At 38.2% G+C, this 22,353-nt stretch overlaps 4 protein-coding genes across 5 annotated transcripts in view; 3 read left to right on the top strand and 1 right to left on the bottom strand.

Annotated features, from left to right (window-relative positions):
* Positions 1-185: 185 nt before the first annotated feature.
* On the top strand, positions 186-2,379 carry LOC108038033 (poly [ADP-ribose] polymerase tankyrase). Its single transcript, XM_017114741.2, has 5 exons — positions 186-389; positions 451-1,334; positions 1,401-1,463; positions 1,520-1,715; positions 1,776-2,379. The coding sequence occupies exons 1-5, from the start codon at positions 309-311 to the stop codon at positions 1,932-1,934; spliced, it is 1,383 nt and encodes a 460-aa protein (XP_016970230.2). The 5' UTR covers positions 186-308; the 3' UTR covers positions 1,935-2,379.
* Positions 2,380-2,971: 592 nt separating this feature from the next.
* Positions 2,972-5,147, top strand: LOC108038032 (DNA mismatch repair protein Mlh1). Its single transcript, XM_017114740.2, has 2 exons — positions 2,972-3,851; positions 3,910-5,147. Exons 1-2 carry the CDS (start codon positions 3,035-3,037, stop codon positions 5,085-5,087), a joined length of 1,995 nt encoding a protein of 664 aa, XP_016970229.1. The 5' UTR covers positions 2,972-3,034; the 3' UTR covers positions 5,088-5,147.
* LOC108038034 (succinate dehydrogenase assembly factor 2-A, mitochondrial) lies at positions 5,092-6,374 on the bottom strand. Of its 2 annotated transcripts, XM_017114743.2 has the most exons (4): positions 6,222-6,374; positions 5,938-6,128; positions 5,375-5,666; positions 5,092-5,316 (listed from the first exon to the last, which is right to left on the bottom strand). In XM_017114743.2, the coding sequence occupies exons 1-3, from the start codon at positions 6,237-6,239 to the stop codon at positions 5,390-5,392; spliced, it is 486 nt and encodes a 161-aa protein (XP_016970232.1). In that variant the 5' UTR covers positions 6,240-6,374; the 3' UTR covers positions 5,092-5,316; positions 5,375-5,389. The 2 variants fall into 2 exon arrangements, with proteins under 2 accessions (XP_016970232.1, XP_016970231.1); XM_017114742.2 differs by having other exon boundaries at positions 5,093-5,666; positions 6,222-6,373.
* Positions 6,375-6,971: 597 nt separating this feature from the next.
* The window catches only part of LOC108038007 (low-density lipoprotein receptor-related protein 1B), a 66,785-nt gene continuing 51,403 nt past the window's right edge, over positions 6,972-22,353 (top strand). The window contains 1 exon segment of the mRNA XM_017114692.2: positions 6,972-7,622. Within this exon segment, the coding sequence (XP_016970181.2) occupies positions 7,451-7,622 (172 nt within the window). The 5' untranslated portion in view covers positions 6,972-7,450.

The raw sequence follows: 22,353 nt of genomic DNA, 5'->3' as shown, positions 1-22,353 counted from the left end.
GATTGTTTAAAATACATTTCATAAATGGTTCTTCCCATATCTGCAATCTTACCCTTAAAATATTTTTTGACCATAAAAAATATTCCCAATAAAAAAATAGTTCACTGCTCAATTTTGGACATCTAAATTTGTATTGTTTAAAAAGCGCGCCAATGAGTTATCGGTACCAATCGATAGAGCTTGAAGCTCAAAACAGAACCATCACCAATTTTGCTTTGCGATTTTCTTCCTTTTGCATTTTTTTTTCAATTTCGGCCACAACAATGTGCTCGGACTCCTAAATTTGCGTTTATCCCAACCAGAGTAAGATGAGCAGCCAGTGCACCTACGGTCCTCCCCGGGATTCTGACTCAGACAGCAGCTATGATGGCTTTTACTTCTCGGATGAGGTGAGTGCTCCTTTGGGTAGCTACATGAATCCTCCTTAGTTGCCACTTTTTTCCCCTCCAGATAAAACGCTCAAAACCCGCTCCCTATGTACATCCCGAGCAAAAGCTCTACAATGCTGCGCTTGACGGGGATCTGCAGATGGTGCTGGAGGAGATGCGCAGACTCATCTTCCATGTGGATCAGAACGTGCGGGGTGGTCCCAGCCTGCTGATGATCGCCTGTCGAGAAGGACACTACGACATGGTTGATTGGCTGGTGGAGAAGGCGAAGGCCAACGTTAACAAGCAATATGACTCCGTAATGCCGCTAATGGCGGCCTGCGATTGCAATCACAAGGATCCCTATTTGGCAGAGAAAATAGTGCGCCTGCTCCTGCTTCACGGAGCAGTGGTCAATGTGTCCGACAAATTCGGAATGACACCCTTTATGTTTGCCTGCCAGAACGGATTCACCGGCGTTGTGCGTCTCCTGATCAAGGACGTTAGCTTCGATGCTGTCGATAATCAGGGGTGCACGCCCATCTTCCATGCCATTGAAAAGAATCACGTGGACGTGGTGAAGATGCTGGTGGAGGCGGGCGTAAATGCCACGATAGCTAACAACAAGGGATACACGCCAACTCAGGTGGCAGAGTGCCATGGCTACTACGATCTGCTGGAAATCCTGCCGCACCCACCCTCCACCTATCTGGTGCCCACCCACTTCCTTGGCTACAACACGCTGAGAGATCACATTCCACGTATTTTCTTAAAAAGCGACTGCCCAGAGTATTTCCAGGAGTTGAACGGCATCCTGCAGTCCATCAATGTGGGAAATATGGTGCAGCACTTTGCCATCGCGCGGATCTCGCTGGCCGAGTTCCTGGTCATGGATGAGCAGTCACTCCGGGAGGTGGGCATCGAATATCCCATCTATCGCAACAAGATCTTGAAGGGCATTCTTGAGTAAGCAGATTATAATGGTTATAAAATCCTTCTTATGTATGACAAGGAATTGTTCCCTTCTTGCAGCTTCCACCTCCATCATTGGTCCAACAAGTCGATAGCTCGACTCAAACAGGATGGCATGGATAAGTGGGTGAGACATATATTACAGTAGAATCCCAGTTAACTCTTCAAATCCCTTTCAGCTTCTATGAGATTCTGATGATTGCCGCTAATCACCTGCAGCAGTTGATCATAATTCAGGCCTCCTTGCGATTCGTCTTAAAGAATCAAGAGGAAAACCAGTTGGGACATCTATCGGAGACACAGTTGGCCACTATTAAGAGCAATCTTCAGGGATATCGCGACGTGCTCAGCCAAACAACAAAGACCGTTAAATATGTAAGGTTTGAATAGCATACATGCAGAATCTATTCAGAATCGTATTCATTATTTTTACAGCTTGGTTCATTCAGCCCCACCCAGAATCCACTGTTCATAGATTTTAACGAAATTCTGGCCGAACGAAAGCGCAAGAAGGTGCGCAACTACTTTAAGTACACCACAATTATCCTCGGAATCTCAGTTTTCATTTGCCTAAAGTGCAAGTGGTTCTCATAGTATTCCTAGCAGAACATTCTCATTGCTAATTTAAATTTTGCTGTACAAATAACCTTTTTTTACCCAATGTTTATTGGTTTTTGCAAATCAAAATAGTTGTTGTTCAAACAATGGTGTTTAGTTAAACTAAAAGTTCATATGAATCGAAATTTATCAAGTGTTATCTGAAGCTTAAGAGTTTATCTGGATGTTGAGAAACGTGTATTCTCAAATCACATAACAAATGTGGAAAAGAATCCATATATTTATGAGAAAATTTAATTTTGAAAAAAGAAATGGATGAAATCTTACCTGAAACTCATAAATTTACCTGAACATAAATATGAGCGAATGTAAACTGAAGTTAATGACGAAAACCACAATAACGACTAAAGTTATAACGAATGTAACCACACCAACAAATAATATTAGTATTAAGCTATTAATAAACGAATTGTTATCACCATGTTATCATTTTATAATTTAATTTTCAGTTTTAAAAGTTTTGAGCATTTTTTATAAATTTCCGAAAAGCACTTTGAAGAATTTAAAGAAAATGTTTTTTATATAGTATTTTTGAATCCGTTATCATACCCTTGCAGACGGTTATAAAGATTTAGTTAGAGGTTGGCGAAGCCTGGGGCAGTTCTGACCACATATGTTATTTATTTGGATAATCAGCAGAGTTGATTTAGCCATTTTCGTCTGCCCGTTTCTACACAAACTAGTATCCAGATTTTAAGGTAACTAGATAAAACATTTCAAAAAAACTTATTTTAGCGGGTAGTTTAAATGCATGTCAGAACTGCAGAGATCGGACGACTGTATCATACAATTGGAGGAAAATACGATAAATTAAAATGAATATATATATTTAAAAATGGTAAATTGTCACTTTAAAAACCAAATTCCAGCTAACTAGGAAAGGAAAATACGAGTGAACAGTAGTAGGAATTAAGCCGGGTAGTCAAATGATTTTAATTTCCCGAGTTGGCGGGAACCGATATCAGGAGGCGTAATTAATCGAAAATGCATAGATAGACCGATATAGTCGATTCAGCTATAGTTCTAAACACATAAACAGAACATCGAATTAATTGCTTGCACTGAAGTTTCGCGCCATGTCGGTTGATTTGGAGCCGGGCGTCATCCGGAAGCTGGACGAGGTGGTGGTAAACCGCATAGCCGCCGGCGAGATCATCCAGCGACCCGCCAACGCCTTAAAAGAGCTTCTCGAGAACAGTTTGGACGCCCAATCGAGTCACATTCAAGTGCAGGTCAAGGCCGGCGGCTTGAAGCTACTCCAGATCCAGGACAATGGCACAGGAATACGGCGCGAGGATCTGGCCATCGTTTGCGAGCGCTTCACCACCTCCAAGCTGGCTCGCTTCGAGGACTTGGCCCAGATAGCCACGTTTGGCTTCAGGGGAGAGGCCTTGGCCAGCATCAGTCACGTAGCACATTTAAGCATCCAGACCAAGACGGCGAAGGAGAAGTGCGGCTACAAGGCAACCTACGCGGACGGCAAGCTGCAGGGACACCCGAAGCCCTGTGCCGGAAACCAGGGCACCATCATCTGCATCGAGGATCTGTTCTACAACATGCCTCAAAGGAGACAGGCGCTCCGCTCGCCGGCCGAGGAGTTTCAGCGGCTGTCCGATGTTCTGGCCCGGTATGCTGTCCACAATCCCCGTGTGGGATTCACGCTCCGCAAGCAGGGTGAGGCACAACCAGCTCTGAGGACTCCGGTGTCCAGTTCGCGGTCCGAAAACATACGTATTATCTACGGATCAGCCATTTCCAAGGAGCTTCTGGAGTTCAGCCACCGGGATGAGGTTTTTAAGTTCGAGGCCAACTGCCTGATCACCCAGGTCAACTATTCGGCAAAAAAGAGCCATATGCTGCTATTCATCAACCAGCGGCTAGTTGAGTCACCAGGTGAGTGATCTTGTAGTTCTTTCTTTAGACAGACAGATTATTCATCCTGACCTCCCAGCTCTCAAGACCGCCGTGGACTCTGTGTATGCCACCTACCTGCCACGTGGTCACCATCCCTTCATCTACATGAGCCTCACACTCCCGCCTCAGAATCTGGATGTGAACGTCCACCCCACCAAGCACGAGGTGCACTTCCTCTACCAGGATGAGATTGTAGAGCGGCTCAAACAGCAGGTGGAAGCCCGTCTCCTGGGCAGCAATTCCACCAGGACATTTTACAAACAGCTGCGGCTGCCAGGAGCTCCAAATCTGGATGAAACCCAGTCGGGGGATAAAACCCAGCGCATCTATCCAAAGGAAATGGTGCGCACCGATGCCAACGAGCAGAAGTTGGATAAGTTCCTGGCCCCTTTGACGAAGACTGACTCTGGTGTGTCCTCCAGTTCCTCTCAGGAGGCTCTTCCCTTGCCAGAGGAAAGTTTTCGGGTCACTGCGGCAAAGAAATCCCGAGAAGTGCGTCTCAGCAGCGTGTTGGACATGAGACAGCGGGTAGAGAGGCAGTGCAGCGTCCAGTTGAGAAGCACTTTAAAAAACCTGGTATTTGTGGGATGTGTAGACGAACGGCGAGCATTATTCCAACATGAAACCCACCTTTATCTCTGTAACACCCGGTCTTTTAGTGAGGAACTCTTCTACCAGCGGCTGATCTACCAGTTCCAGAACTGTTCAGAGATCACAATGAATCCTCCGCTCCCTGTCAAGGAACTCCTGATGCTTTCGCTGGATAGCGAGGCCGCCGGCTGGACGTCCGAGGATGGGGATAAAACTGATCTGTCGGTCAGTGCTGCGGAGATCCTTCTGAAAAAGGCGCCTATAATGCGTGAATATTTCGGGCTGCGCATCTCAGAGGAGGGGCAGCTCGAATCCCTGCCCAGTTTGATTCCTCAGCATCGACCTAACGTCGCTCACCTTCCAGTTTATATGCTCCGCTTGGCCACCGAAGTGGATTGGGAACAAGAGGCTCGTTGTTTCGAGACTTTCTGCAGGGAAACTGCTCGCTTTTACTCGCAAATCGTTTGGGGGGAAGGTTCGGCTGCGGGACATCCCAGGTGGACCATTGAGCATGTTCTATTTCCGGCGTTTAAAAAGTATTTACTACCACCACCACGTCTCAAGGATCAAATCTACGAGCTAACCAATTTGCCCACACTATACAAGGTCTTTGAAAGATGTTAGACGGTTTTTTTAAACAATGCTTTAATCGATTTTTTAAGAATAAATGTAACGTATGCTTTAGAAATTAGGATCACAACAGAATCAACTCCGTTTCTGATTTTGGTTTATTTTTGGTTTAGGAATAACTATAGTTCAAGCAATCCCAATTTTGTATTACTATCTAGCTGTCAGTGAATATTTTCATTATGTAATAAAATAGTATATGCATATGATCTCCTGGATCATAAAACTAGCAAGGTAAATAATGAAATATTAAAATAATAATAATAATACAAATAATGACCTACTCAGGGAGTCTAGGACTAAGTATTTAGATCCGGTTGACGGAGGCGTGTTACTCTCTCGGCATTCTTTACATGCTCCTTCAAAAGCTCCATGATCTCCGTGTCGTACTCCTTGGGCGTGGGCTTCACATCGGTGGCCCAGTAGTAGATGTCCCAATCATTACTCACACCGTTAATTAATTGATCATACTGAGCCGTCTGCTCAGCGCTAAAGTTTTGGAGGTGCTTGGCCGCAAAGGTGCTGAGTAGCAGATCGTTCTCCAGCATTCCGCGCTTGCGAGATTGATACAAAAGTCTGGAGGCGATTAGGAAAGCGAATTATTGTCTTCTGATAATTCGACAGGTTTCAAAGATATCAAATACGTTTAAGGTATTGCAAATAAATTTAAAATGTCTGAATAATTTAAAGCAGAATTTAAATATCTATAGGTTTACTTATCAATAAGGACTTAGTATGGTTAATTAAAATGCATCTTAACAGCTTCACTCCTGTGAAGCTATTTTCAGCTATATTTAAATAATATTAAACGTATTGCTCTAATGAATAGATCTTAATTTGTACCCACCGCTGCTTTCGAATGTCCAACGGCTCATTGGGACGCATAGGATACTCCGGCAACGGAAGATAATCCGGATCTTCGTAGTCCACAATCACATCCCCAAAAGTGCTGGACAGCGGCGGCGGCGGAGGATCTTTCATATTCGAAGCTGACCGGCGCCACGGAAGGAATATCCATCCTGAAATATCCATTGTCATCTGGCCATTGCAAAAATATAAATAGAAATAGTGAGAAAACTGCATAGATGTGCATTCTTATGCAACCGTTTTAAGCAAGTTCCAAGAGCTTACCCTTAGTTGGCGCAGCATTTTAAAGCCAAGCACCGCCTTATAAAATTTTTGATTTTTACTTCTCCGAGTTTTTCGTTTTTAGATTGGATTTTGAACAATTTGAAAAATCAAAATATTGTGACAACTGCCGGCTAGGCGACTTGTGACTAAAACACGACAAAATGCGTTGCCCTTTCATCGCGGTTGTTAGTAAAGTTTTACACCTGATTTGGTTTTAATCTTGAAGTCACATATTTTTGGGGTTTAGTTTGTGATTGTAATCTTACTTTGTAATTGTAAATAAACAGTTGTAGGTCAACTGAGATCAGCCAATAATTAAAAAAAAAATAATTTCCTACGTTTTATATGCTTTGTTTATATTGATTTGTCTCTGAATACTTGTCCCACCATAAAATGGAAACATTATTGTTTTATGATCGAACAAAATTAGGCTTACTGTAAATCTGTCGTAGTCGAAATTTGAAAACAATTTGGTCGGAATCAGGGTCCTTAGCTTAAAACACACATGCTTGTTAGACGATTGTTTTTTTAATTTTATGATACCAACAGTCTTTATAACAGATCAAATTTTTTTGGCGAACTCTGGCACTGTGCTTCAACACACTGTTATGTTACGATATTTTACTTACAGAAATGTTAAGTTAAACAGTGACAGAGAGAAGCGATACTTGTGTGACCGTGGTGGCAACCAAGAAAAATACCTAGAAAATATGAAATGTACTAAACGGGAAAAATTATGGTGGTGTTCGGTGCTACATCAAGGAAAATCTCGCCAGCAGAAATCGGAAATTTTTTGAAACGAGCGGTTGTGCCGCGCTGCTGTGTAAGAAATCAAAAAAAAATCTGAAATTTACGTCGATTTGGGTAAACAGCCGGCAAAAATATTATGAGTTAATACTTGTGTTATTCCATCGCGATTCGCGGATAAATAAAGAGGGGCCCACGGCATGTGGATTTAAGAAGTGAATTTAAGTGCGGTGTCTTTATGCAGCGAATTCTTAGCGCGCATAATGTAAACAAATAAAATGAATGTTTCAACGGAAATCTGAGTAAAAAAGTTACCTGTTTTGTGGATTGCCTTGCCACCCCCGGTTTACGCGTGTGTTGGTGTGTGTGTGCCTCTGTGTAAGTGTTGTGTTGTTTTTGTGTGAAAGGAAAACGAAACGGAAGGCTAAACAACAACAACAACAAGAAGAGCAGTGTGTGTGAGAAGAGCGGCCAGCGGCAAAATGCCGGTGACAGCGAATTCGTGGGTGTTGTTGCTGTTGTTATTGGTCGCTGTGGAGAGATGCAGCAGCAACAGCAGTGGGCGCATCAATAGAAGCAGGAGCAGCGGCTATAGGAAAACCCAATGGCAGGAGCAACAGGAGCTCGCCACTTTACGTCCCCTACCAGAAAGAGGTACGTGTGCTATCTCTTACCCGCCAGCATCTTTGGCTCTCTCCGCTCTCTGCACCTCTTTCCTCTCGCTCGCTCGCATCTTAATTGTTGTTAATCTGCGGTGCATTAACCTGACCCCCTCCCCCCCATCGTTCTACCTCACTATCTCGTCCTCAGGCTGTGCCAAAAATAACAACTGCTCTGTCTATGTCTGTCTCTTTTTCTTTCTGTTTTTTCTTTGGTTTTTTGTGTGTCTGTGTGTCACCCCTCCCCCACAAGCCTTCATTCACTTTGTTATGCAAATTTCTTGGTTTCCTTTCCACGCTCTCAAAAATGCCGCAAAACAAATGAAAAATAGAAAGAAAAACAAGTGCATATGCAAAACATTTTTGTCGCTTTTTTTGCGGGTTCGCGTGGAATTTTCACGCAACAAGAATTAAATAAAAATATTTGTGCACCATGGAAAGATGCAGGGCCCGAGGACAAAAACATGAAGCGAGTTAAGTCAAAATGTATTCCATCTCATAAATGTTTTCAATTTTAGAATTGAAATTCCGTAATCTCATAAATTAATACAAAAAAACGTCTTAAAAAATGTAAATGAAATATTTTTTCTGATAAGAAGTATAGTTTATTTGTCATAGGAGTTTAAAATTTTGAAGGCCTTTTTCTTTAAAGTGTTTGTAGAAAATAAACGGAAACAATAAAAAATAGTACTAAAAAGTAATAGATAATAAATTGAAAATAATGTTTTGAAAATTATCAAACTGTCACGAAAACATGATTTGTAAATACTGTGAAACAAACCAATTGTTGATTAATTACTTGAAAACAAGAAATGAATTTACTGCTCGCATTTGTTTTTATACCCTTGCAGAGGGTATTATAATTTTGGTCAAAAGTGTGCAACGCAGTGAAGGAGACATCTCCGACCCTATAAAGTATATATATTCTTGATCAGGATCACCTCCTGAGTTGATATAGCCATGTCCGTCTGTCCGTCTGTCTGTCCGTCTGTCTGTTTCTACGCAAACTAGTCTCTCAGTTTTAAAGCTATCGAGTTGAAACTTTGCACACAGCCTTCTTTCCTTTGCACGCAGTATATATGTCGGAATGGCCGGGATCGGCCGACTATATCCTATAGCTGCCATATAACTGATTGATCGGAAATGCCATAACTTTGGTGTTTGTAAAGTTAGGAAGTTGGAATTTGCTATGGGTTTTATATTTGGCCAATCAATCCGACCTACCAAATTTCATAAGGATCGGCCGACTATATCTTATAGCTGCCATATAACTGATTGATCGGAAATGCCATAACTTTGGTGTTTGTAAAGTTAGGAGATTGGGATTTTCTATCGGTTTTATATTTGGCCAATCAATCCGACCTACCAAATTTCATAAGGATCGGCCGACTATATCCTATAGCCGCCATATAACTGATTGATCTGAAATGCCATAACTTTGGTGTTTGTAAAGTTAGAAAGTTGGGATTTTCTATGGGTTTTATATTTGGCCAATTAATCCGACCTACCAAATTTCATAAGATTATATCCTATAGCTGCCATATAACTGAACGATTGGAAATGCTATAACTTTGGTGTTTTTAAAGTTAGGAAGTTGGGATTTTTTATGAGTATTAAGAATGCATCATATGAATAATTTTGGAGAATATAATTTACAGAGTATTCTGCAAGGGTATATCAACTTCGGCTCCGCCCGAAGTTAGCTTTCCTTTCTTGTTTATAACAAATAAAGTTATTTTTAACATGGAAAATTTGCTCAGCGACAACGAATACATTTTAATAAATTATGTACATTCTTACAATGGAGTTCTTGACTGTGGGCGCATTATGCATGCACATGATCCATGACCCGAGGGGTCCAAAAGTCTCGGCACAAAGGCCACCGGTCGCCCTCTCTATCTCGTTAAGATACAGATAACGAGGGACGCGTAAAAGTAAATAAAATTAAAGTAAGCATTTCCTCATTTGAGGCGAAGCGACGCCACAACTTTGTCACAATTTAAGTCAGCAAAATGCACAGAAGGCACCGAAATCAATCAAATAAATTGTCTGTCTGACAATCCCAACAAGTCAACGGGGGACGAAGTAAAGAACAAAGTTGGACATTGGCGGCAATTATTCATTTATTAAGATTATTCACTTATTTCGCATTTTCTTCAAGTGTTATATGTTTTCAGCCTAACGAAGGTCACAATCTTTTTTCTTCAATTGGAAGACAAATAAATAGATACTTGGGTGTTTCGAAATATTGAAAGCCTATCTAGATATAAGTCCAGTTAATTAATAAGAATGCAATGAAAACCTTTTTTGTTTGTATCGTATTTCCAAGGTCGTTCACATGCCATATAACAAATCGCATAATTAAAGCAATTTTCATATTGTTAATCGAGAAAAAAGTGGAATAAAGTCACTTTAAAGATTGACTTTTATGATAAATTTTTTTGATTTATAATTTCTCTTTTATAATTAATTTCATTATTGTTGTCAGATAAGCTATTTAGTAGTATAGGATTTCGGAGGCATTAGAAGTATATTTAGTTTCAGTCAAAAATTTGCAAAGCAGCAAAGAAGACATTTCCGACATTTATATTCCTGATCAGCATTATTAGGAGAGTCGATTTATCCGTCTGTTATTTTCTACATAATCTTGATCTCGAAAAAACTCCAAGACAAAGTGTTTATTTTAGATTTTCAGAATTGCTGATGGTTGCTCATATTGGCGCTATGACAACATTCAAAAATTTTATCGAAAAATTTTTAAATATAAACGCTTAAAAATGGAAACATTTTAAAGAATATTTAATTTTTATATAAGCTAAAAGAGTGTATATATTCGGCAAGCCGAAGTTTGCTTATATTGTTTTTTATTCATTACAGTTTCTGTGATTTTGACAGCCATGTATTAATAATTAAATAACTATATAAGAAGGTAAATCGAGTTGGATGTTTTTTCTCTAATGAATCTTCGCTCTTTTTCTGGCTGGAACCGCTCAACAGCTCAGCAGTTTTCAACGGAGCGACAATTTGCGAACCCTGCACAAATTTGTGTAGCCAACTGAAGTGTTTCGCAGTAAGCGTTCCGCCCCCGCGGGTCAACGGGATCTGGGGCAGAAGCAGGAGCAGGAGTAGAAGCAGGAGAGCGGTGAAGGTTGGGCCTGCAACCCTACAGTAAACCCTCCCTTTTACCGGCCTGCCTTTTCTGTCTCGGCCATCCTGGGCTGGCGGAAATATTGCGGAAATCGTTTATCATGTCGCCAATGGCTCTGTTTTAATAATTGCTGTCCGCGTTAAACGGACGGGGTGGAAAAGAGGAGGAAACCGGAAAGAAAAGTGGGAGTGGCACGCCTCATTTGTGTATATGAATGGTTAGCAGAAGATGCGCTGAAAGCACATCAATTGGCACTTGCGATATATTCATGACTGCACCTATCCTCCGTTTATTCGAGGTCCACTTACATGGATCAGTTCATGAATGCTAAATTAATTAACTAAACTTGCGAATGAATGCAAAAAGTAAATATCCTAATCCACTATGTGGTTCCCCTTAATTGGTTTGTCTACAATTTCCACGTCCAAATATTATAGGTAAATTAATATATTTTGCAAAGAAAAAATGTTTGTTTTTGATTCTAAAACACTTTTAGTTTCCTTATCTTTCATCGTGTTACTAAGTCAGGAAATCTTTTTACTGATTATCGTTTGTAAATAAAGTTCAAAAGGTTAATAAATTGTCTATTAATAACCGATGATCTTGATAGTTTAATCTATGCATCGTGAATGAATTTTTTTAAATTTGTGGTCTAAGTAACATATAGCCATTTATTATTTGTGCAAACAAATGATTCTTTTTTTTTTTTTATGTACACAAAATCAATTTAATATGAATTTTGAAATCTTATGGCAAGCCAAGAATATTAAAATTGTAGTTTAAAAGATGGTTTATCATTTTTTCATAAAATTGAAAGCTTTTTATTATAGATAGCGGATTTATGAAGGCAATGAATTACATTTTATGTACCCAAAGCAGTCTAATATTGACTTTCTTTCTATCGCTACAAGACGATGGGAGGCCACCCATCATCGCCATCTGTCATCGCGCAAAGTTCGAAGTCACCTTAGACTAATTTTTTGGCTGTCGTATTTATTCTCACTCTGGTCCGTTCAAGTTCCACATTCAGTTTGTTTGTTTGCTTGCCTCAAGTTCAAGAGCAAACGATAACCTGTCCGCAGACGATTAAGTAACACCAACAACAATAGAAACAAACAAGTTTGTAAGGTGAGTTACAAACACGCACATACACACACACAAATAACACCTGCTTAAAGAGCCAAAGAAAAAACGAAAACGCAAAGCCAGAAAGAAACAATTTGCCTTTAGCGGGGCCAACAAACAAGTAAGCAAGTTGGCCAAAAGCAAAGCCAAACAGGGCCCAAAACAAACTGGACAAGCCGGCCGGCTTGTGAAGGGGAAAAAGGAAACGAGAGTGGTAGAAAATTGGGGAAAAATCTGGTGGGCAACCTTTAAAGTTTCCAGGATTTCTCTTCTTTATATACGTACATACTTTTTTTTCTCCCCTGCATAATTGAGTCTGGAAATTCGGTTAAGCCAGTAATTTGTTGCAGAACAATTATGTGGAAAATTCATTCAGGAGTTTCTTTCACACACGAAGTTCTCTCGTTTTTTCTTTTCCCTGTTTTGCGAATTTTTTATGCAAGACGTTTTCTTCTATATTGATTTATTGTACAATTTATTGTTGCCGCTCAATGCAGTCGAGCTGCTGTGTGCCGTCTTTATTGTATTTCTGGTGGCTGCAAAGCGCATTTATGGTCCGTCTGGCTTCGAATGACGCACCACCAAGATGGGGATTGCACAGAAAAAAAATCTAAAGTCTCCGGCCATGATTCTACATTTTTAAGCAATAGGAAAAAAGGAAACATGATTAAAATATTTTTTTTATGTTGGTGATAGATGAATTTAATCATAAGAAATTTATCAATTAAATTTATATGATGATGCGATTTGCTCCTATTTCATATCTGATCATTTTTTCCCCGTGTGGGTCTAAGAACTGTAACCGGTTTAGATCGAATAGGTTTGGTACTTTGTTCTGTTCTTCCAACAAAGACTATATCATCGCCAGGGGGTCTAGACAACGTGCCTAGTATGGTCATGGGCAGGACAGTTGGCCAACGTATATGTTTTGTTGTCATCATCAACGATGACTTGACTTTCAGCCAGGAGCTAAAAGACAAACTCAGGAATTGATACTAACTGCGATTCAAATCATCCAGGGATTTCCGCATAGGCAACTATTTTTTTTTATTCACTCCGGTTTCAATTATACCCACTTTTATTTCATTTCCAAGATTAAAAAAATGTCAATTGAAACATTGCAGTTAATTAGATAGCAATCATGAATTCAGTGTGCTCGCGAAATGAATCAGCGTTTACATAGTCACCAAATAACTATTCAGAAAAGGAAGCTGTACACTAAGCAAATATATTTGGCTAATGAGCATGCATTGCATTTAATAAAAGACAAAAACATATTCTTAAGATTAAAGATTCCATTTTTTTTAATTTGGTATTTTGAGATTACAAAAATTAATTTTGTATTCTTAATATTCTTGAAAGAAGATTCCCTATTTGCCAATTTAATACTTTTACAGTGTGGGCTTGTTTGTCACGATTTTAATTAGGCGAACGGTTACTCACACGTTTTCAGCTACCTCTTATAAAGTAGCTAGTACTGTAGTTAGCTTTATACAATTTTGAATAATTAATAATCCGAATGTTTGTCAAACGTGAATTTACTTTTTCCATTTGCACACTCATTTACCCACCCACGGAGTGCACTCAATTTAGTTTTAATTAGCAATGAGCATGAAATAATTGTACGAAAAGCTACAAACTCAACGAGCATCTCGATTGGACCTCGCCAATTGGGCCCCTTCATTCCTCTATCCCCTTTTCCTTCTCCACTCATTGCATACTTTTGGCATAATTATTTTTTTTCATTATGAAAATATATTTTATAATTGCCTGGTGCCGAGAGAGGCCAAAATAGCAAAAGTGGCTTTCTTAAGGTCAAATATTATTTCGCATTCAATTGAAATGAGAAGCAGCTTAAAAAATGTTGTGTTAAAAAACTAGATGAGTTAAGTGGAATGTCGGTTTTAAAAAGACGAGAGTTGAAGTCAAAGATATTGTTCTGCCATAAACAACATATTTTTTCACTCAAGTGGCCTTAAAGCAGATTCTCAACTAAAATCTGTAACATTTAATATAATTTTATTAAGGTTCATGAAACTAGACAATAATTTGTTTTCGGTAACAACAATAAATCCGTAGGCGAACATAATGCCAAAAGCTGTTCCATAGTATTTAAACCCTGAAACAGCAATGCATCAACAACAATGGGCACTCTCGTGTAATCTCTATATATGGTCAGCACTCGATGCTGATGTGTTGCTGGCCAGTTTTCTGCGGCATCGTTAGAATATTGAAAATGCATTAAAACAGCGCTACGGATTGGCTTACTGGCAGTGGATGGGCATTGGATGGGGCAGGGGCAGCGGCAGGTACTGGAGAGTGTGGGTGCAACGTAAGTAGTAAATGTTATACTCGTGTAACAGCAAAACCGCAAAGCCAAACCAATCCTTCACCCATTGACTCTGTTGGCTCTATTTCTTGGTTCATGCGGTAACAGATTTTGCAAACCGAAAATGCTCGTGCATTGGTGCCTATCATAAAAGGGGACAAGTTTAAACATTTCATACGTATTTTGTTGCCTGTAAATATTAATTTAAGACCAATTATTATTGACTTAAAATTGGTAATTTTAACGTTAGTTATGCTATTAATAAAGAATTTCACTATAATGAGGGTTAAGTTACAAAATAATGTAAGTTAATTGGTGGATTGTATTATACATATATATTAATTGTTCATAATAATTTATAAGAATCCCATCGAACTAACCTCCGATTTTTGTGTTGTTGCTCGGGTTTCCTGCTCTTCGCGTTGCATTCATGAAACATTTTACAAAGTAATTTAACCGAACGACGACAGGCGGTATTATGGACAGAGGATAGGGAAAACGGAGGTGGCAGGCAAAACGCAAATTAATGATACGCAATTGCGGCAAATCGCACGCTTCCATGTGGGCGACGTTTTGTTTGAAGTGCACTTTGTCCTGTGTGTGTGCAGTGGGGCAGTGGTGTAGTGGGTGGTGTTTTTGGTGGTGTAGAGGGTGGTGCATCAGAGGCAAGGGGTTGAAAATGGGGTCTCGGATGTAATTGCAAGCTGTCGTTTGCCCGCTTTTTCCCATTTGCACCACTGCATGTCCGACTCCGCGTCGCGTTGTGGTAGGTTCTCAATTAGTTGTATTAATAACAGTCGGATGCCTTTCAGTTTGTACGAACAATATTTGGTTTAACCTAAAACAACCGTTTCGAAGTTTGCTGGATTATTTGACTTAATTCTAATAATTTTTATAAGTTGCTTTATGGACTTATTAACTTAAATTTATTGTAAAAATATTAGTGTTACTCTAAAATAACATTAATGTTAATTAAAAAAGTATAAATTTATTCAGAAAAAGTTTCAGTAAAAAATCAATTAAAATGTTTTAGCTATTACATTTTTCTCTACAATAAAAGATTTAAAAAAAAACAGAAATAATGAAATGAATTAGTGATCCATTGTTTTGCACTGGATAAAAATGTAACCCTTATGTTGCTTGAAGAAAAAACTTCACCATAAAGGGTATCACTCGTACCTTTTTAAGCACAGCTTCCTGGAATTTTCCCTATTTTCTGTTTTCTTTTTTGTTTTAGCATATTTGTCTACCTTTGGCGCACTCGTCGGGGCGTTTTTGTTGTTGCTTGCCACTGCTGGTTTTTGTGCTGTAATTTGTTCCTCTTCCTTTGTTTGCCCGACTGCTGTTGTTGCTGCCGCTGCTGCGTCTGTTATTATAAGCATAGCGCTCGACGCTTTGCAAAATTGTTTCCATCTCCCTCGGTTCTGGGCCCTTGGTCCCCCCTCCGATTTTCTATCTTTTGTTGCGCCCGGTCCATTTGGAGTAACTGCTTCCTTCCACCCCGCCCACTCTGCAGCCCCCGGTTAATCACAGTGCACGGCTCCCATAGATACATGTTGCAATAGCCATCGATGATAAGTTCTCCTCGTCGAAACATGTTTCACATGCTCGTTGATGCGTCGCAACTTTGTTCTCTAATTTATGGCTTTGTCCCATCAATTGAGGGAGAATCGATGGAGGGGGTATCGCTGGATGTTAGATGGGTGGGCAGATCCTTATCAGCGGAACACGCGTTGTGGAACGGGACGAAATCAAACCGAGGCAAGCCGCCCATGAAATATGAGCCTGTCTCTCGTTAATTGCTGCAAGCTAGTCCCCAAAAGATTTCGAATTATGGGAATCGGTTCCTAAAATATTAGAGCAATCTATTTTAAACACAGTTTTCTGTATGTAATGATTTTTCAGAGAGAGTCATTTACGTAAAACCAGTATACATTATCTGCTGTTAAAAAAAAACAATATTAAAGATCGGAAAATCATTTTAAAAGGTCGGTTTTAATAATGTCTTTCAAAAAAACCTTTCTGGGAAACCAAATCAATTAAAAAGATACCTTGATAAATCAACAAATGTTTAGTCAATGATAGTTTGTATGCAATTTCTCGCCACACCATTAAATTGGATCCTTCTTAAAAAGTTATGAACTTGGTAATATTTATTGTAGATTAAACCATTTAAAGAGGCATTTAATTTAATTTTCGTCGTGCCCTTGCTAACAATTTTTCAAAGTGCAGATAAGCACTATTTTAATTAAATTTCTATGCAAATGTGCTAATGTGTGGGGCTGTTAACTATTTAATTAAGAAAACGGCTTTCAACCCCAACACAATTTAGGCTCGCTAAAAGAATACCGAAAAATTGAGCATAAAACGAGGGTAAACGAGCTTAGAAAGCAACAAAATAAACTAATTAAAATATTTTGGCTTATAAATCAGCTAAATTCCTTTACCAACTCATATCCCTCTCTATATATCTTTTCTCCGGGTTTTGTCATAGTTAATTTGTAGAAGTTTTCAAGAGCTTTATGCGTGGAGAAGGAAAAAGTGGAATGTGAGCGAGAGACAGTTTTGTTTCTCTTTGCTTACTGACAAAGTTTGTTAGTTTTAGCGCCAATTTTAATGTGCAAACTTTTGGCGTAGACTCTTTCCAGCCACGTTTTGTCAGCCACTGTGCGGATGAGGGTGTTCTTTGGGGGTGAGAGATCGCTTCGGGTTGAATGATTAGCAAAAGTTTTTCATTTTCTGTCTGCTTCACTTATAACTAGGAAATTAAGTATTTTATGCAGTCCAACTTGAACTAGATTAGAAAAGGGAACGAGGAGACATAAATGCTATGTGAAAGTAAAGTTAATTTCCGCGAAAAGCTGGTTTGATGAAAATAAGTTCAAAATGAAAGTACATCATTAATACATAATCCTTTGAAAAGGCCTAGACTTTAAATTACCATCATAAAATGGTATAAATGTGTTATATTTCAATATATCTGTTAATACCTTTTAAAACACCTTCAATTCAAAAATCAGTGACAGTATCTTCCATCAATCAAATTCCTTTGTTTGGGCCTTAATTAATTACTACTGCTGTCGCCATAAAAACTGCCTGAGTTACAAATTTTTTCCTATTGAATATCCACTTTTTATGAGTTGCCTTAATTGTTAAAAATAATAAAGCAATAAATACTTCAAAAAAAACGTGAAAGGATAAAACAATAAAGCAGCGCAAAGTTGCAATTCATTTCCACAATATTTCCAGTGCCATGCCGTTGATGATTTGTGTAATTTGCGCCTGGTGAACAATTTTTCAATTTAATGAAAGCGGAGTGAAGGAGAGGAATCACATCTGCCGTCCCCGTCATACGTATCGACGTCCCGATGCTGACAGAATTTCAATTTATGCTCGGGATAAAACGTAAAAAACCTACTTTAATAAATGTATATTGTAGGCATGAAATATATATCAGAGATATATTACACGACCCGCGATTGGCTGCATAAACAAACAACATGGAATGTGGCACAGACATGCGGATTGATAGAGTGCTTAATTGACAAATGATTGACAACTATGGCATTTCAGAGGCGCAGGAAAAAAGAATTTATAAATGATATGTAACCTTACGGTTTGGCGGCCATCAGTGAGTTCATCTGATATGTGACAGAGCAATAATACTGAAAAAATTAAATAATTAAAAAGTCCTTTAGTAATTATTTTGTACTGTTTTTAATCATTCCTTTTCAGCTATTTTTCATTTTTATTTCTCTATTGACTCACCAGAGATACAATTTTTAGTTGCAGAGTTCTGGAGAGCTCTTTTCCGCCCAGTCCGCTCTTACCCAACCCTGTTTTTAAAGTCACAAAAGTCACCACCAAACCCAAACCAAAGGAAGTCCAACCCCCCGAGCCAATCCCTTTACTTTCCATCAATCTTTGTTAATCATTTTTCTCTACAAGGGAAAAACTGAATAGGAATAGCCAAATTTTTTTATGATATTTTTTAAGCCTGAGCCAAATGCGAAAAATTGAAAATAATTTTTAGTTGTGCTGGCACCCGCAGTTTTTTGTTAATACGCCAGATTCTGCTACATGAATTCTACTCTTTAAGCGCATTTGTTATAAAACCGAATTACATCGAATGATTAGAATAGAAATCAACGCTCCACACTTTTTCAAGCACTGTATTGAAATGTAATTTATGTACTAATAAAATATATTTTAATAATGATTGCTGCATTGTTATATTAAACAAATTTAGGGTAAATCAAAGTTTTTTATCAACTAAAAATTTGACCCTTAACATTTTTTGTTTTATTTGTTCCGCTCTAGTTTGACTTTAGAAAATGTTGATAGACACGCTCATTCTCTCAGTTCTTCTTCATATTTTTTGCCCTATTTCCATCCACTTTTGTGGTTGCTCTAGTTTTTTATAGCTGGTATATTTTTTTCACTATTAGTATACATTCTAGGAAATTAAAATGAAGCTTTGTTTCAATTTACTGGGTTTTGTTGTGTGTTTGGAGTGAACAATTTTTAATTTCCTCGCAGCCACAAAAGAATTCGCAGCTAGCTAATCCAGGGGACAAAAAAGGGACAGAAATGAGCAGAAGTTAGAGGATTGCGCTTCTGTTTGCATGTTTATATTTGTCGTTGTTCCCCCTTTTTTTGTGTGTATCTTTTCTGTCGTTTCCGAGGAGCAGCCTTTCACAAACAGACATACAAATGCTCACCTTAAACAAATACAGAATCCCGGGGCGGGGGCCAAAGGCTGGCTTTATACTCATTTACAGCTGGAGCTTTTAATCTTAATTTTATAGTAGTGCAAAGCTTTGCCTTCGTCCTCTGAGCAAACATGCACAAGACCCTCCTGACGAGAGTTGGCTTAGACCCACTCCTCCGCTGCCAACTGTCTATCTCTCCAGCACTTTTTAGTGGCACTTTAGAACTTGTTCGGGGCCTGAATGTGTGTGCATGGTTCACATTCATTATGGCCACGCTCGAACTAATTTAATCAGTTTAAATATGCATTTGGTATGCACAACATAACGCACACACTCACCCTCTGTGGACGCCCAATTAGAGAGACAATATTATATCAGAATTTGTATTTACAATGCGAAAATTAAATGAAATATCTCGTGGGTTTTCCATCCAATTAGAAGCCCAAAATATTGCATAATAATCATTCTATTAATACAACAATTAAATTTAAGTGGACAGGTTGAATTTTCTATAAACGAAATAAACCAATAAATATGAAATTTTAATAACTTTTTCTCATAATAATTTTGTTTTAATTTTTTGTCAATATAATTACTTAAATGTATAAGCTTTTCACTTGAATATAAATGGTTTAAAACGTTAGACCTTAATGAAGTACACCTAACAACCTAAGTATTAAATCATATAAAATATCGATTAAAAACTTGTTTAACGAAAAGGTCTCGGATAGATTTATTTAGATCTTATTATTGCAGTTTGTTGATACTTACACATTTGAAATATACATTTGCATATGCAGAAATAAAAATAGGAGAAGAAAGATTGATTTTTTTTTTTTTTAACAAAATTTGATTTTATTTGGCTTTGTTTTCCGTGAAGTATTATGGTTTCGTTATGTTATGTTTTATTTAACAAACTATTCTCATAAAAAAATATTCTCTTTTTTATCAATAAAAATCGTAAAATGTTTTTCGCAAAGGAAAAATTTTCATATAACTTCATAAGCTTTTAGCTTGATTATACTAAAATCATAACGGCTAACTGATTTGTAAATTAAACTGCTATTTACCCAAACTTTGAAAGTTTTTTAAATGAAATACATATTGCTAACTTTTGCATTGAATTTCCATTCTCTTCTCCTCATGTCAGTTTTCTTTTGAATTTGTAAAATTCTCCTGCAATATGCTAGCACTCTCTAACTTCCAGTCTCCCACTCCGTCAGACAAATTGGCTTCAAATCTTTTGACATGCTACGTCAAGTTTGTCATATGTCCTGCGTGCACTTTGGGATGACAAGGACGTGTCCAACCTCCCCGGGCAGGATTCTGGATTCTGAAGGAAGCGATGCCGGGCCAGAAAATTGTTTTAAAGTGTGTCAGTCAGCATTTCCCTCCCTGTTCTCCGACTGTTCTTTATTCTCCATCTGCCCCCTTTTCCGCCCCTCATCAGCCGTGTGTTTTCGCAAAGTGAAAATGCTTGGAATTTTAATGAAGGAGGTGGCTGGGCAGTCGGCAGAGATTTGTCTGGTATCCTGCTCAGCCTCTCCAGCGGCTTACGACTCCGTCGCGCGACTGCTTTGCATATTTTTCCATTAAAAACGATTTAAATACCTTTTGCTATGTTTTCTTCGCTATTCTTCTTATCGCAGCCGCTTTCGACACTTTGGCGAGAAAGTTCTTGCCCCGTCTAAGCTTCTAGGCTAAAAAAAGATTGAATTTTATAATAAATTTCAGCTGGCTTAGGCGGGCGATTGAGGAGGTGTTCAATGTACGGGCAGACTATCTAGCGGCTGTCGGTCCTCGGAAATTTATGGGTGGCACGGGGTTCGAATCGGGTTAGCCAATATGTCTCTTCCCGGCATTCGTAAAGCGACTAATGCGGTTTCCCCGAGCCGGAATGCAATTGAAATCGAAATTGCCACGTCAAAAGGTAAACCAATGTACGGAGATTCGACAAATATGTTTGACTCCATGCCTTAATAGATAATGGTATACTTTATTTAATAGAAATAATGTAATGAATTAGGTTGAATAAAAAATAAGGAGGAAATAAGAGTTTTGGAAACATAGGGTCAATTGAAATTTGTATGGGACAAGGCAATGCATATAAATTTTAAAAAATGTCGTTTTGTAAGTGTAAATATTTTATCTGAAATGTGTAGAGTTTGTATAATACATTTAATTTTTGAAATTTTTTTCAAATAAAAATGTTAAAGATAAATTGAAGCTGTTACTTTGTTTCTTAACAAATATACAAAAAAATACAAAAACTGCTTAAAATTACTAATTCCCAGTTTTTTTTAACCTCCGTACCTAGTCCTTAATTATTTCACCAACAACACATTTACTAATGATCAAATTTTCTTTGTTTCCAGGTAAAGCACATAAGGTCACAAATCGTATTAAACCAACTGTGTTTATTCGCTTAAATTACGCACTAACCCCAGGCGGAGGTCGTCATGGAATAAATTGACCAAAAATCTTCCGCCTAATTGTGAGCTAAATCGGGTCGTATTAAATTTATCAAGTACTGCATTGTTGTCATCATTACCAATTGTTATTGCGATTGCGAACTACTCTTGGCTTTTTTATTGTTATTATTATCATTACTTTTATTATGCTCGTGATTGCCTCAATACAAAAGGCATGAAAAAATAACCGCAAGATTGCGTTTTATTTGCCACATATTACGTATACGTCGCCTAGACATTGCGGTGCCATCATATTCAGCGAAGGCGAATCAAATAAACTTAAGTGCACTGAATTAATTCAATTAATAAAATAAATAAAAATAAACTTGCCTCACTTATATATAAAGACACATTTTTAATTTAACTTATCGTATTTGATACTTTCTCGATTATCATTTTTGCCTATTAGTTTAAAGTATGCCATCTCAATTAAGTTTTAAAAGCACAGGCAAACTTTATTTAAATTAAGATATTAAATTGAATGAATAATTCAGGTTTGAGCTGACAAATAAAATCATTGCCTCAATTCTGATTTATTTTACATAATGGCAATATTTTTAAAGCAGCCTGCAGTTATTTAAACTTGGCCAGAAAGTCAAATAATCGTGAAGGTAAACTATAGCTTGACCAACACAATACCCTAGATTTCAAATAAACATCCAAGCAATGGAATTTCAAAGAGAAAAATCTAAAACCAATATACTCCAAACAATGCTGTGGTGAAATAAAATGAATGAAAATATTTCAGCAAGAATGAAAATTACCGCAAAGAATTTATATCTTCGTTTCTTGAATTGAATTGTGTATTTTGCAATGTTTATGTTTACATTAATGCTATTGTCCGAATGGTTTAATCTTTTGACACGTTGTTTATTTTTCATCGCATTTCTTGCCCAATAAGTTTTCGGTTGCTCTCCACTTCCGATTTGGCGATTGGCCCC

This window comes from Drosophila rhopaloa, unplaced genomic scaffold (assembly GCF_018152115.1).
Source record: "Drosophila rhopaloa isolate 14029-0021.01 unplaced genomic scaffold, ASM1815211v1 contig_69, whole genome shotgun sequence".
Lineage (NCBI taxonomy): Eukaryota > Metazoa > Arthropoda > Insecta > Diptera > Drosophilidae > Drosophila > Drosophila rhopaloa.
This window is presented reverse-complemented; position numbering and strand designations above follow the sequence as displayed.

Coding starts and splice junctions, on each gene's coding strand:
- LOC108038034 (XM_017114743.2), bottom strand. Junction 5,667..5,937: donor TTGGACATTCGAAAGCAGCG/GTGGGTACAAAT, acceptor AATCGCCTCCAG/ACTTTTGTATCAATCTCGCA.
- LOC108038033 (XM_017114741.2), top strand. CDS start 309: ATGAGCAGCCAGTGCACCTACGGTCCTCCCCGGGATTCTGACTCAGAC. Junction 390..450: donor GCTTTTACTTCTCGGATGAG/GTGAGTGCTCCT, acceptor TTTCCCCTCCAG/ATAAAACGCTCAAAACCCGC. Junction 1,716..1,775: donor CAACAAAGACCGTTAAATAT/GTAAGGTTTGAA, acceptor TTATTTTTACAG/CTTGGTTCATTCAGCCCCAC.
- LOC108038032 (XM_017114740.2), top strand. CDS start 3,035: ATGTCGGTTGATTTGGAGCCGGGCGTCATCCGGAAGCTGGACGAGGTG. Junction 3,852..3,909: donor GCGGCTAGTTGAGTCACCAG/GTGAGTGATCTT, acceptor CTGACCTCCCAG/CTCTCAAGACCGCCGTGGAC.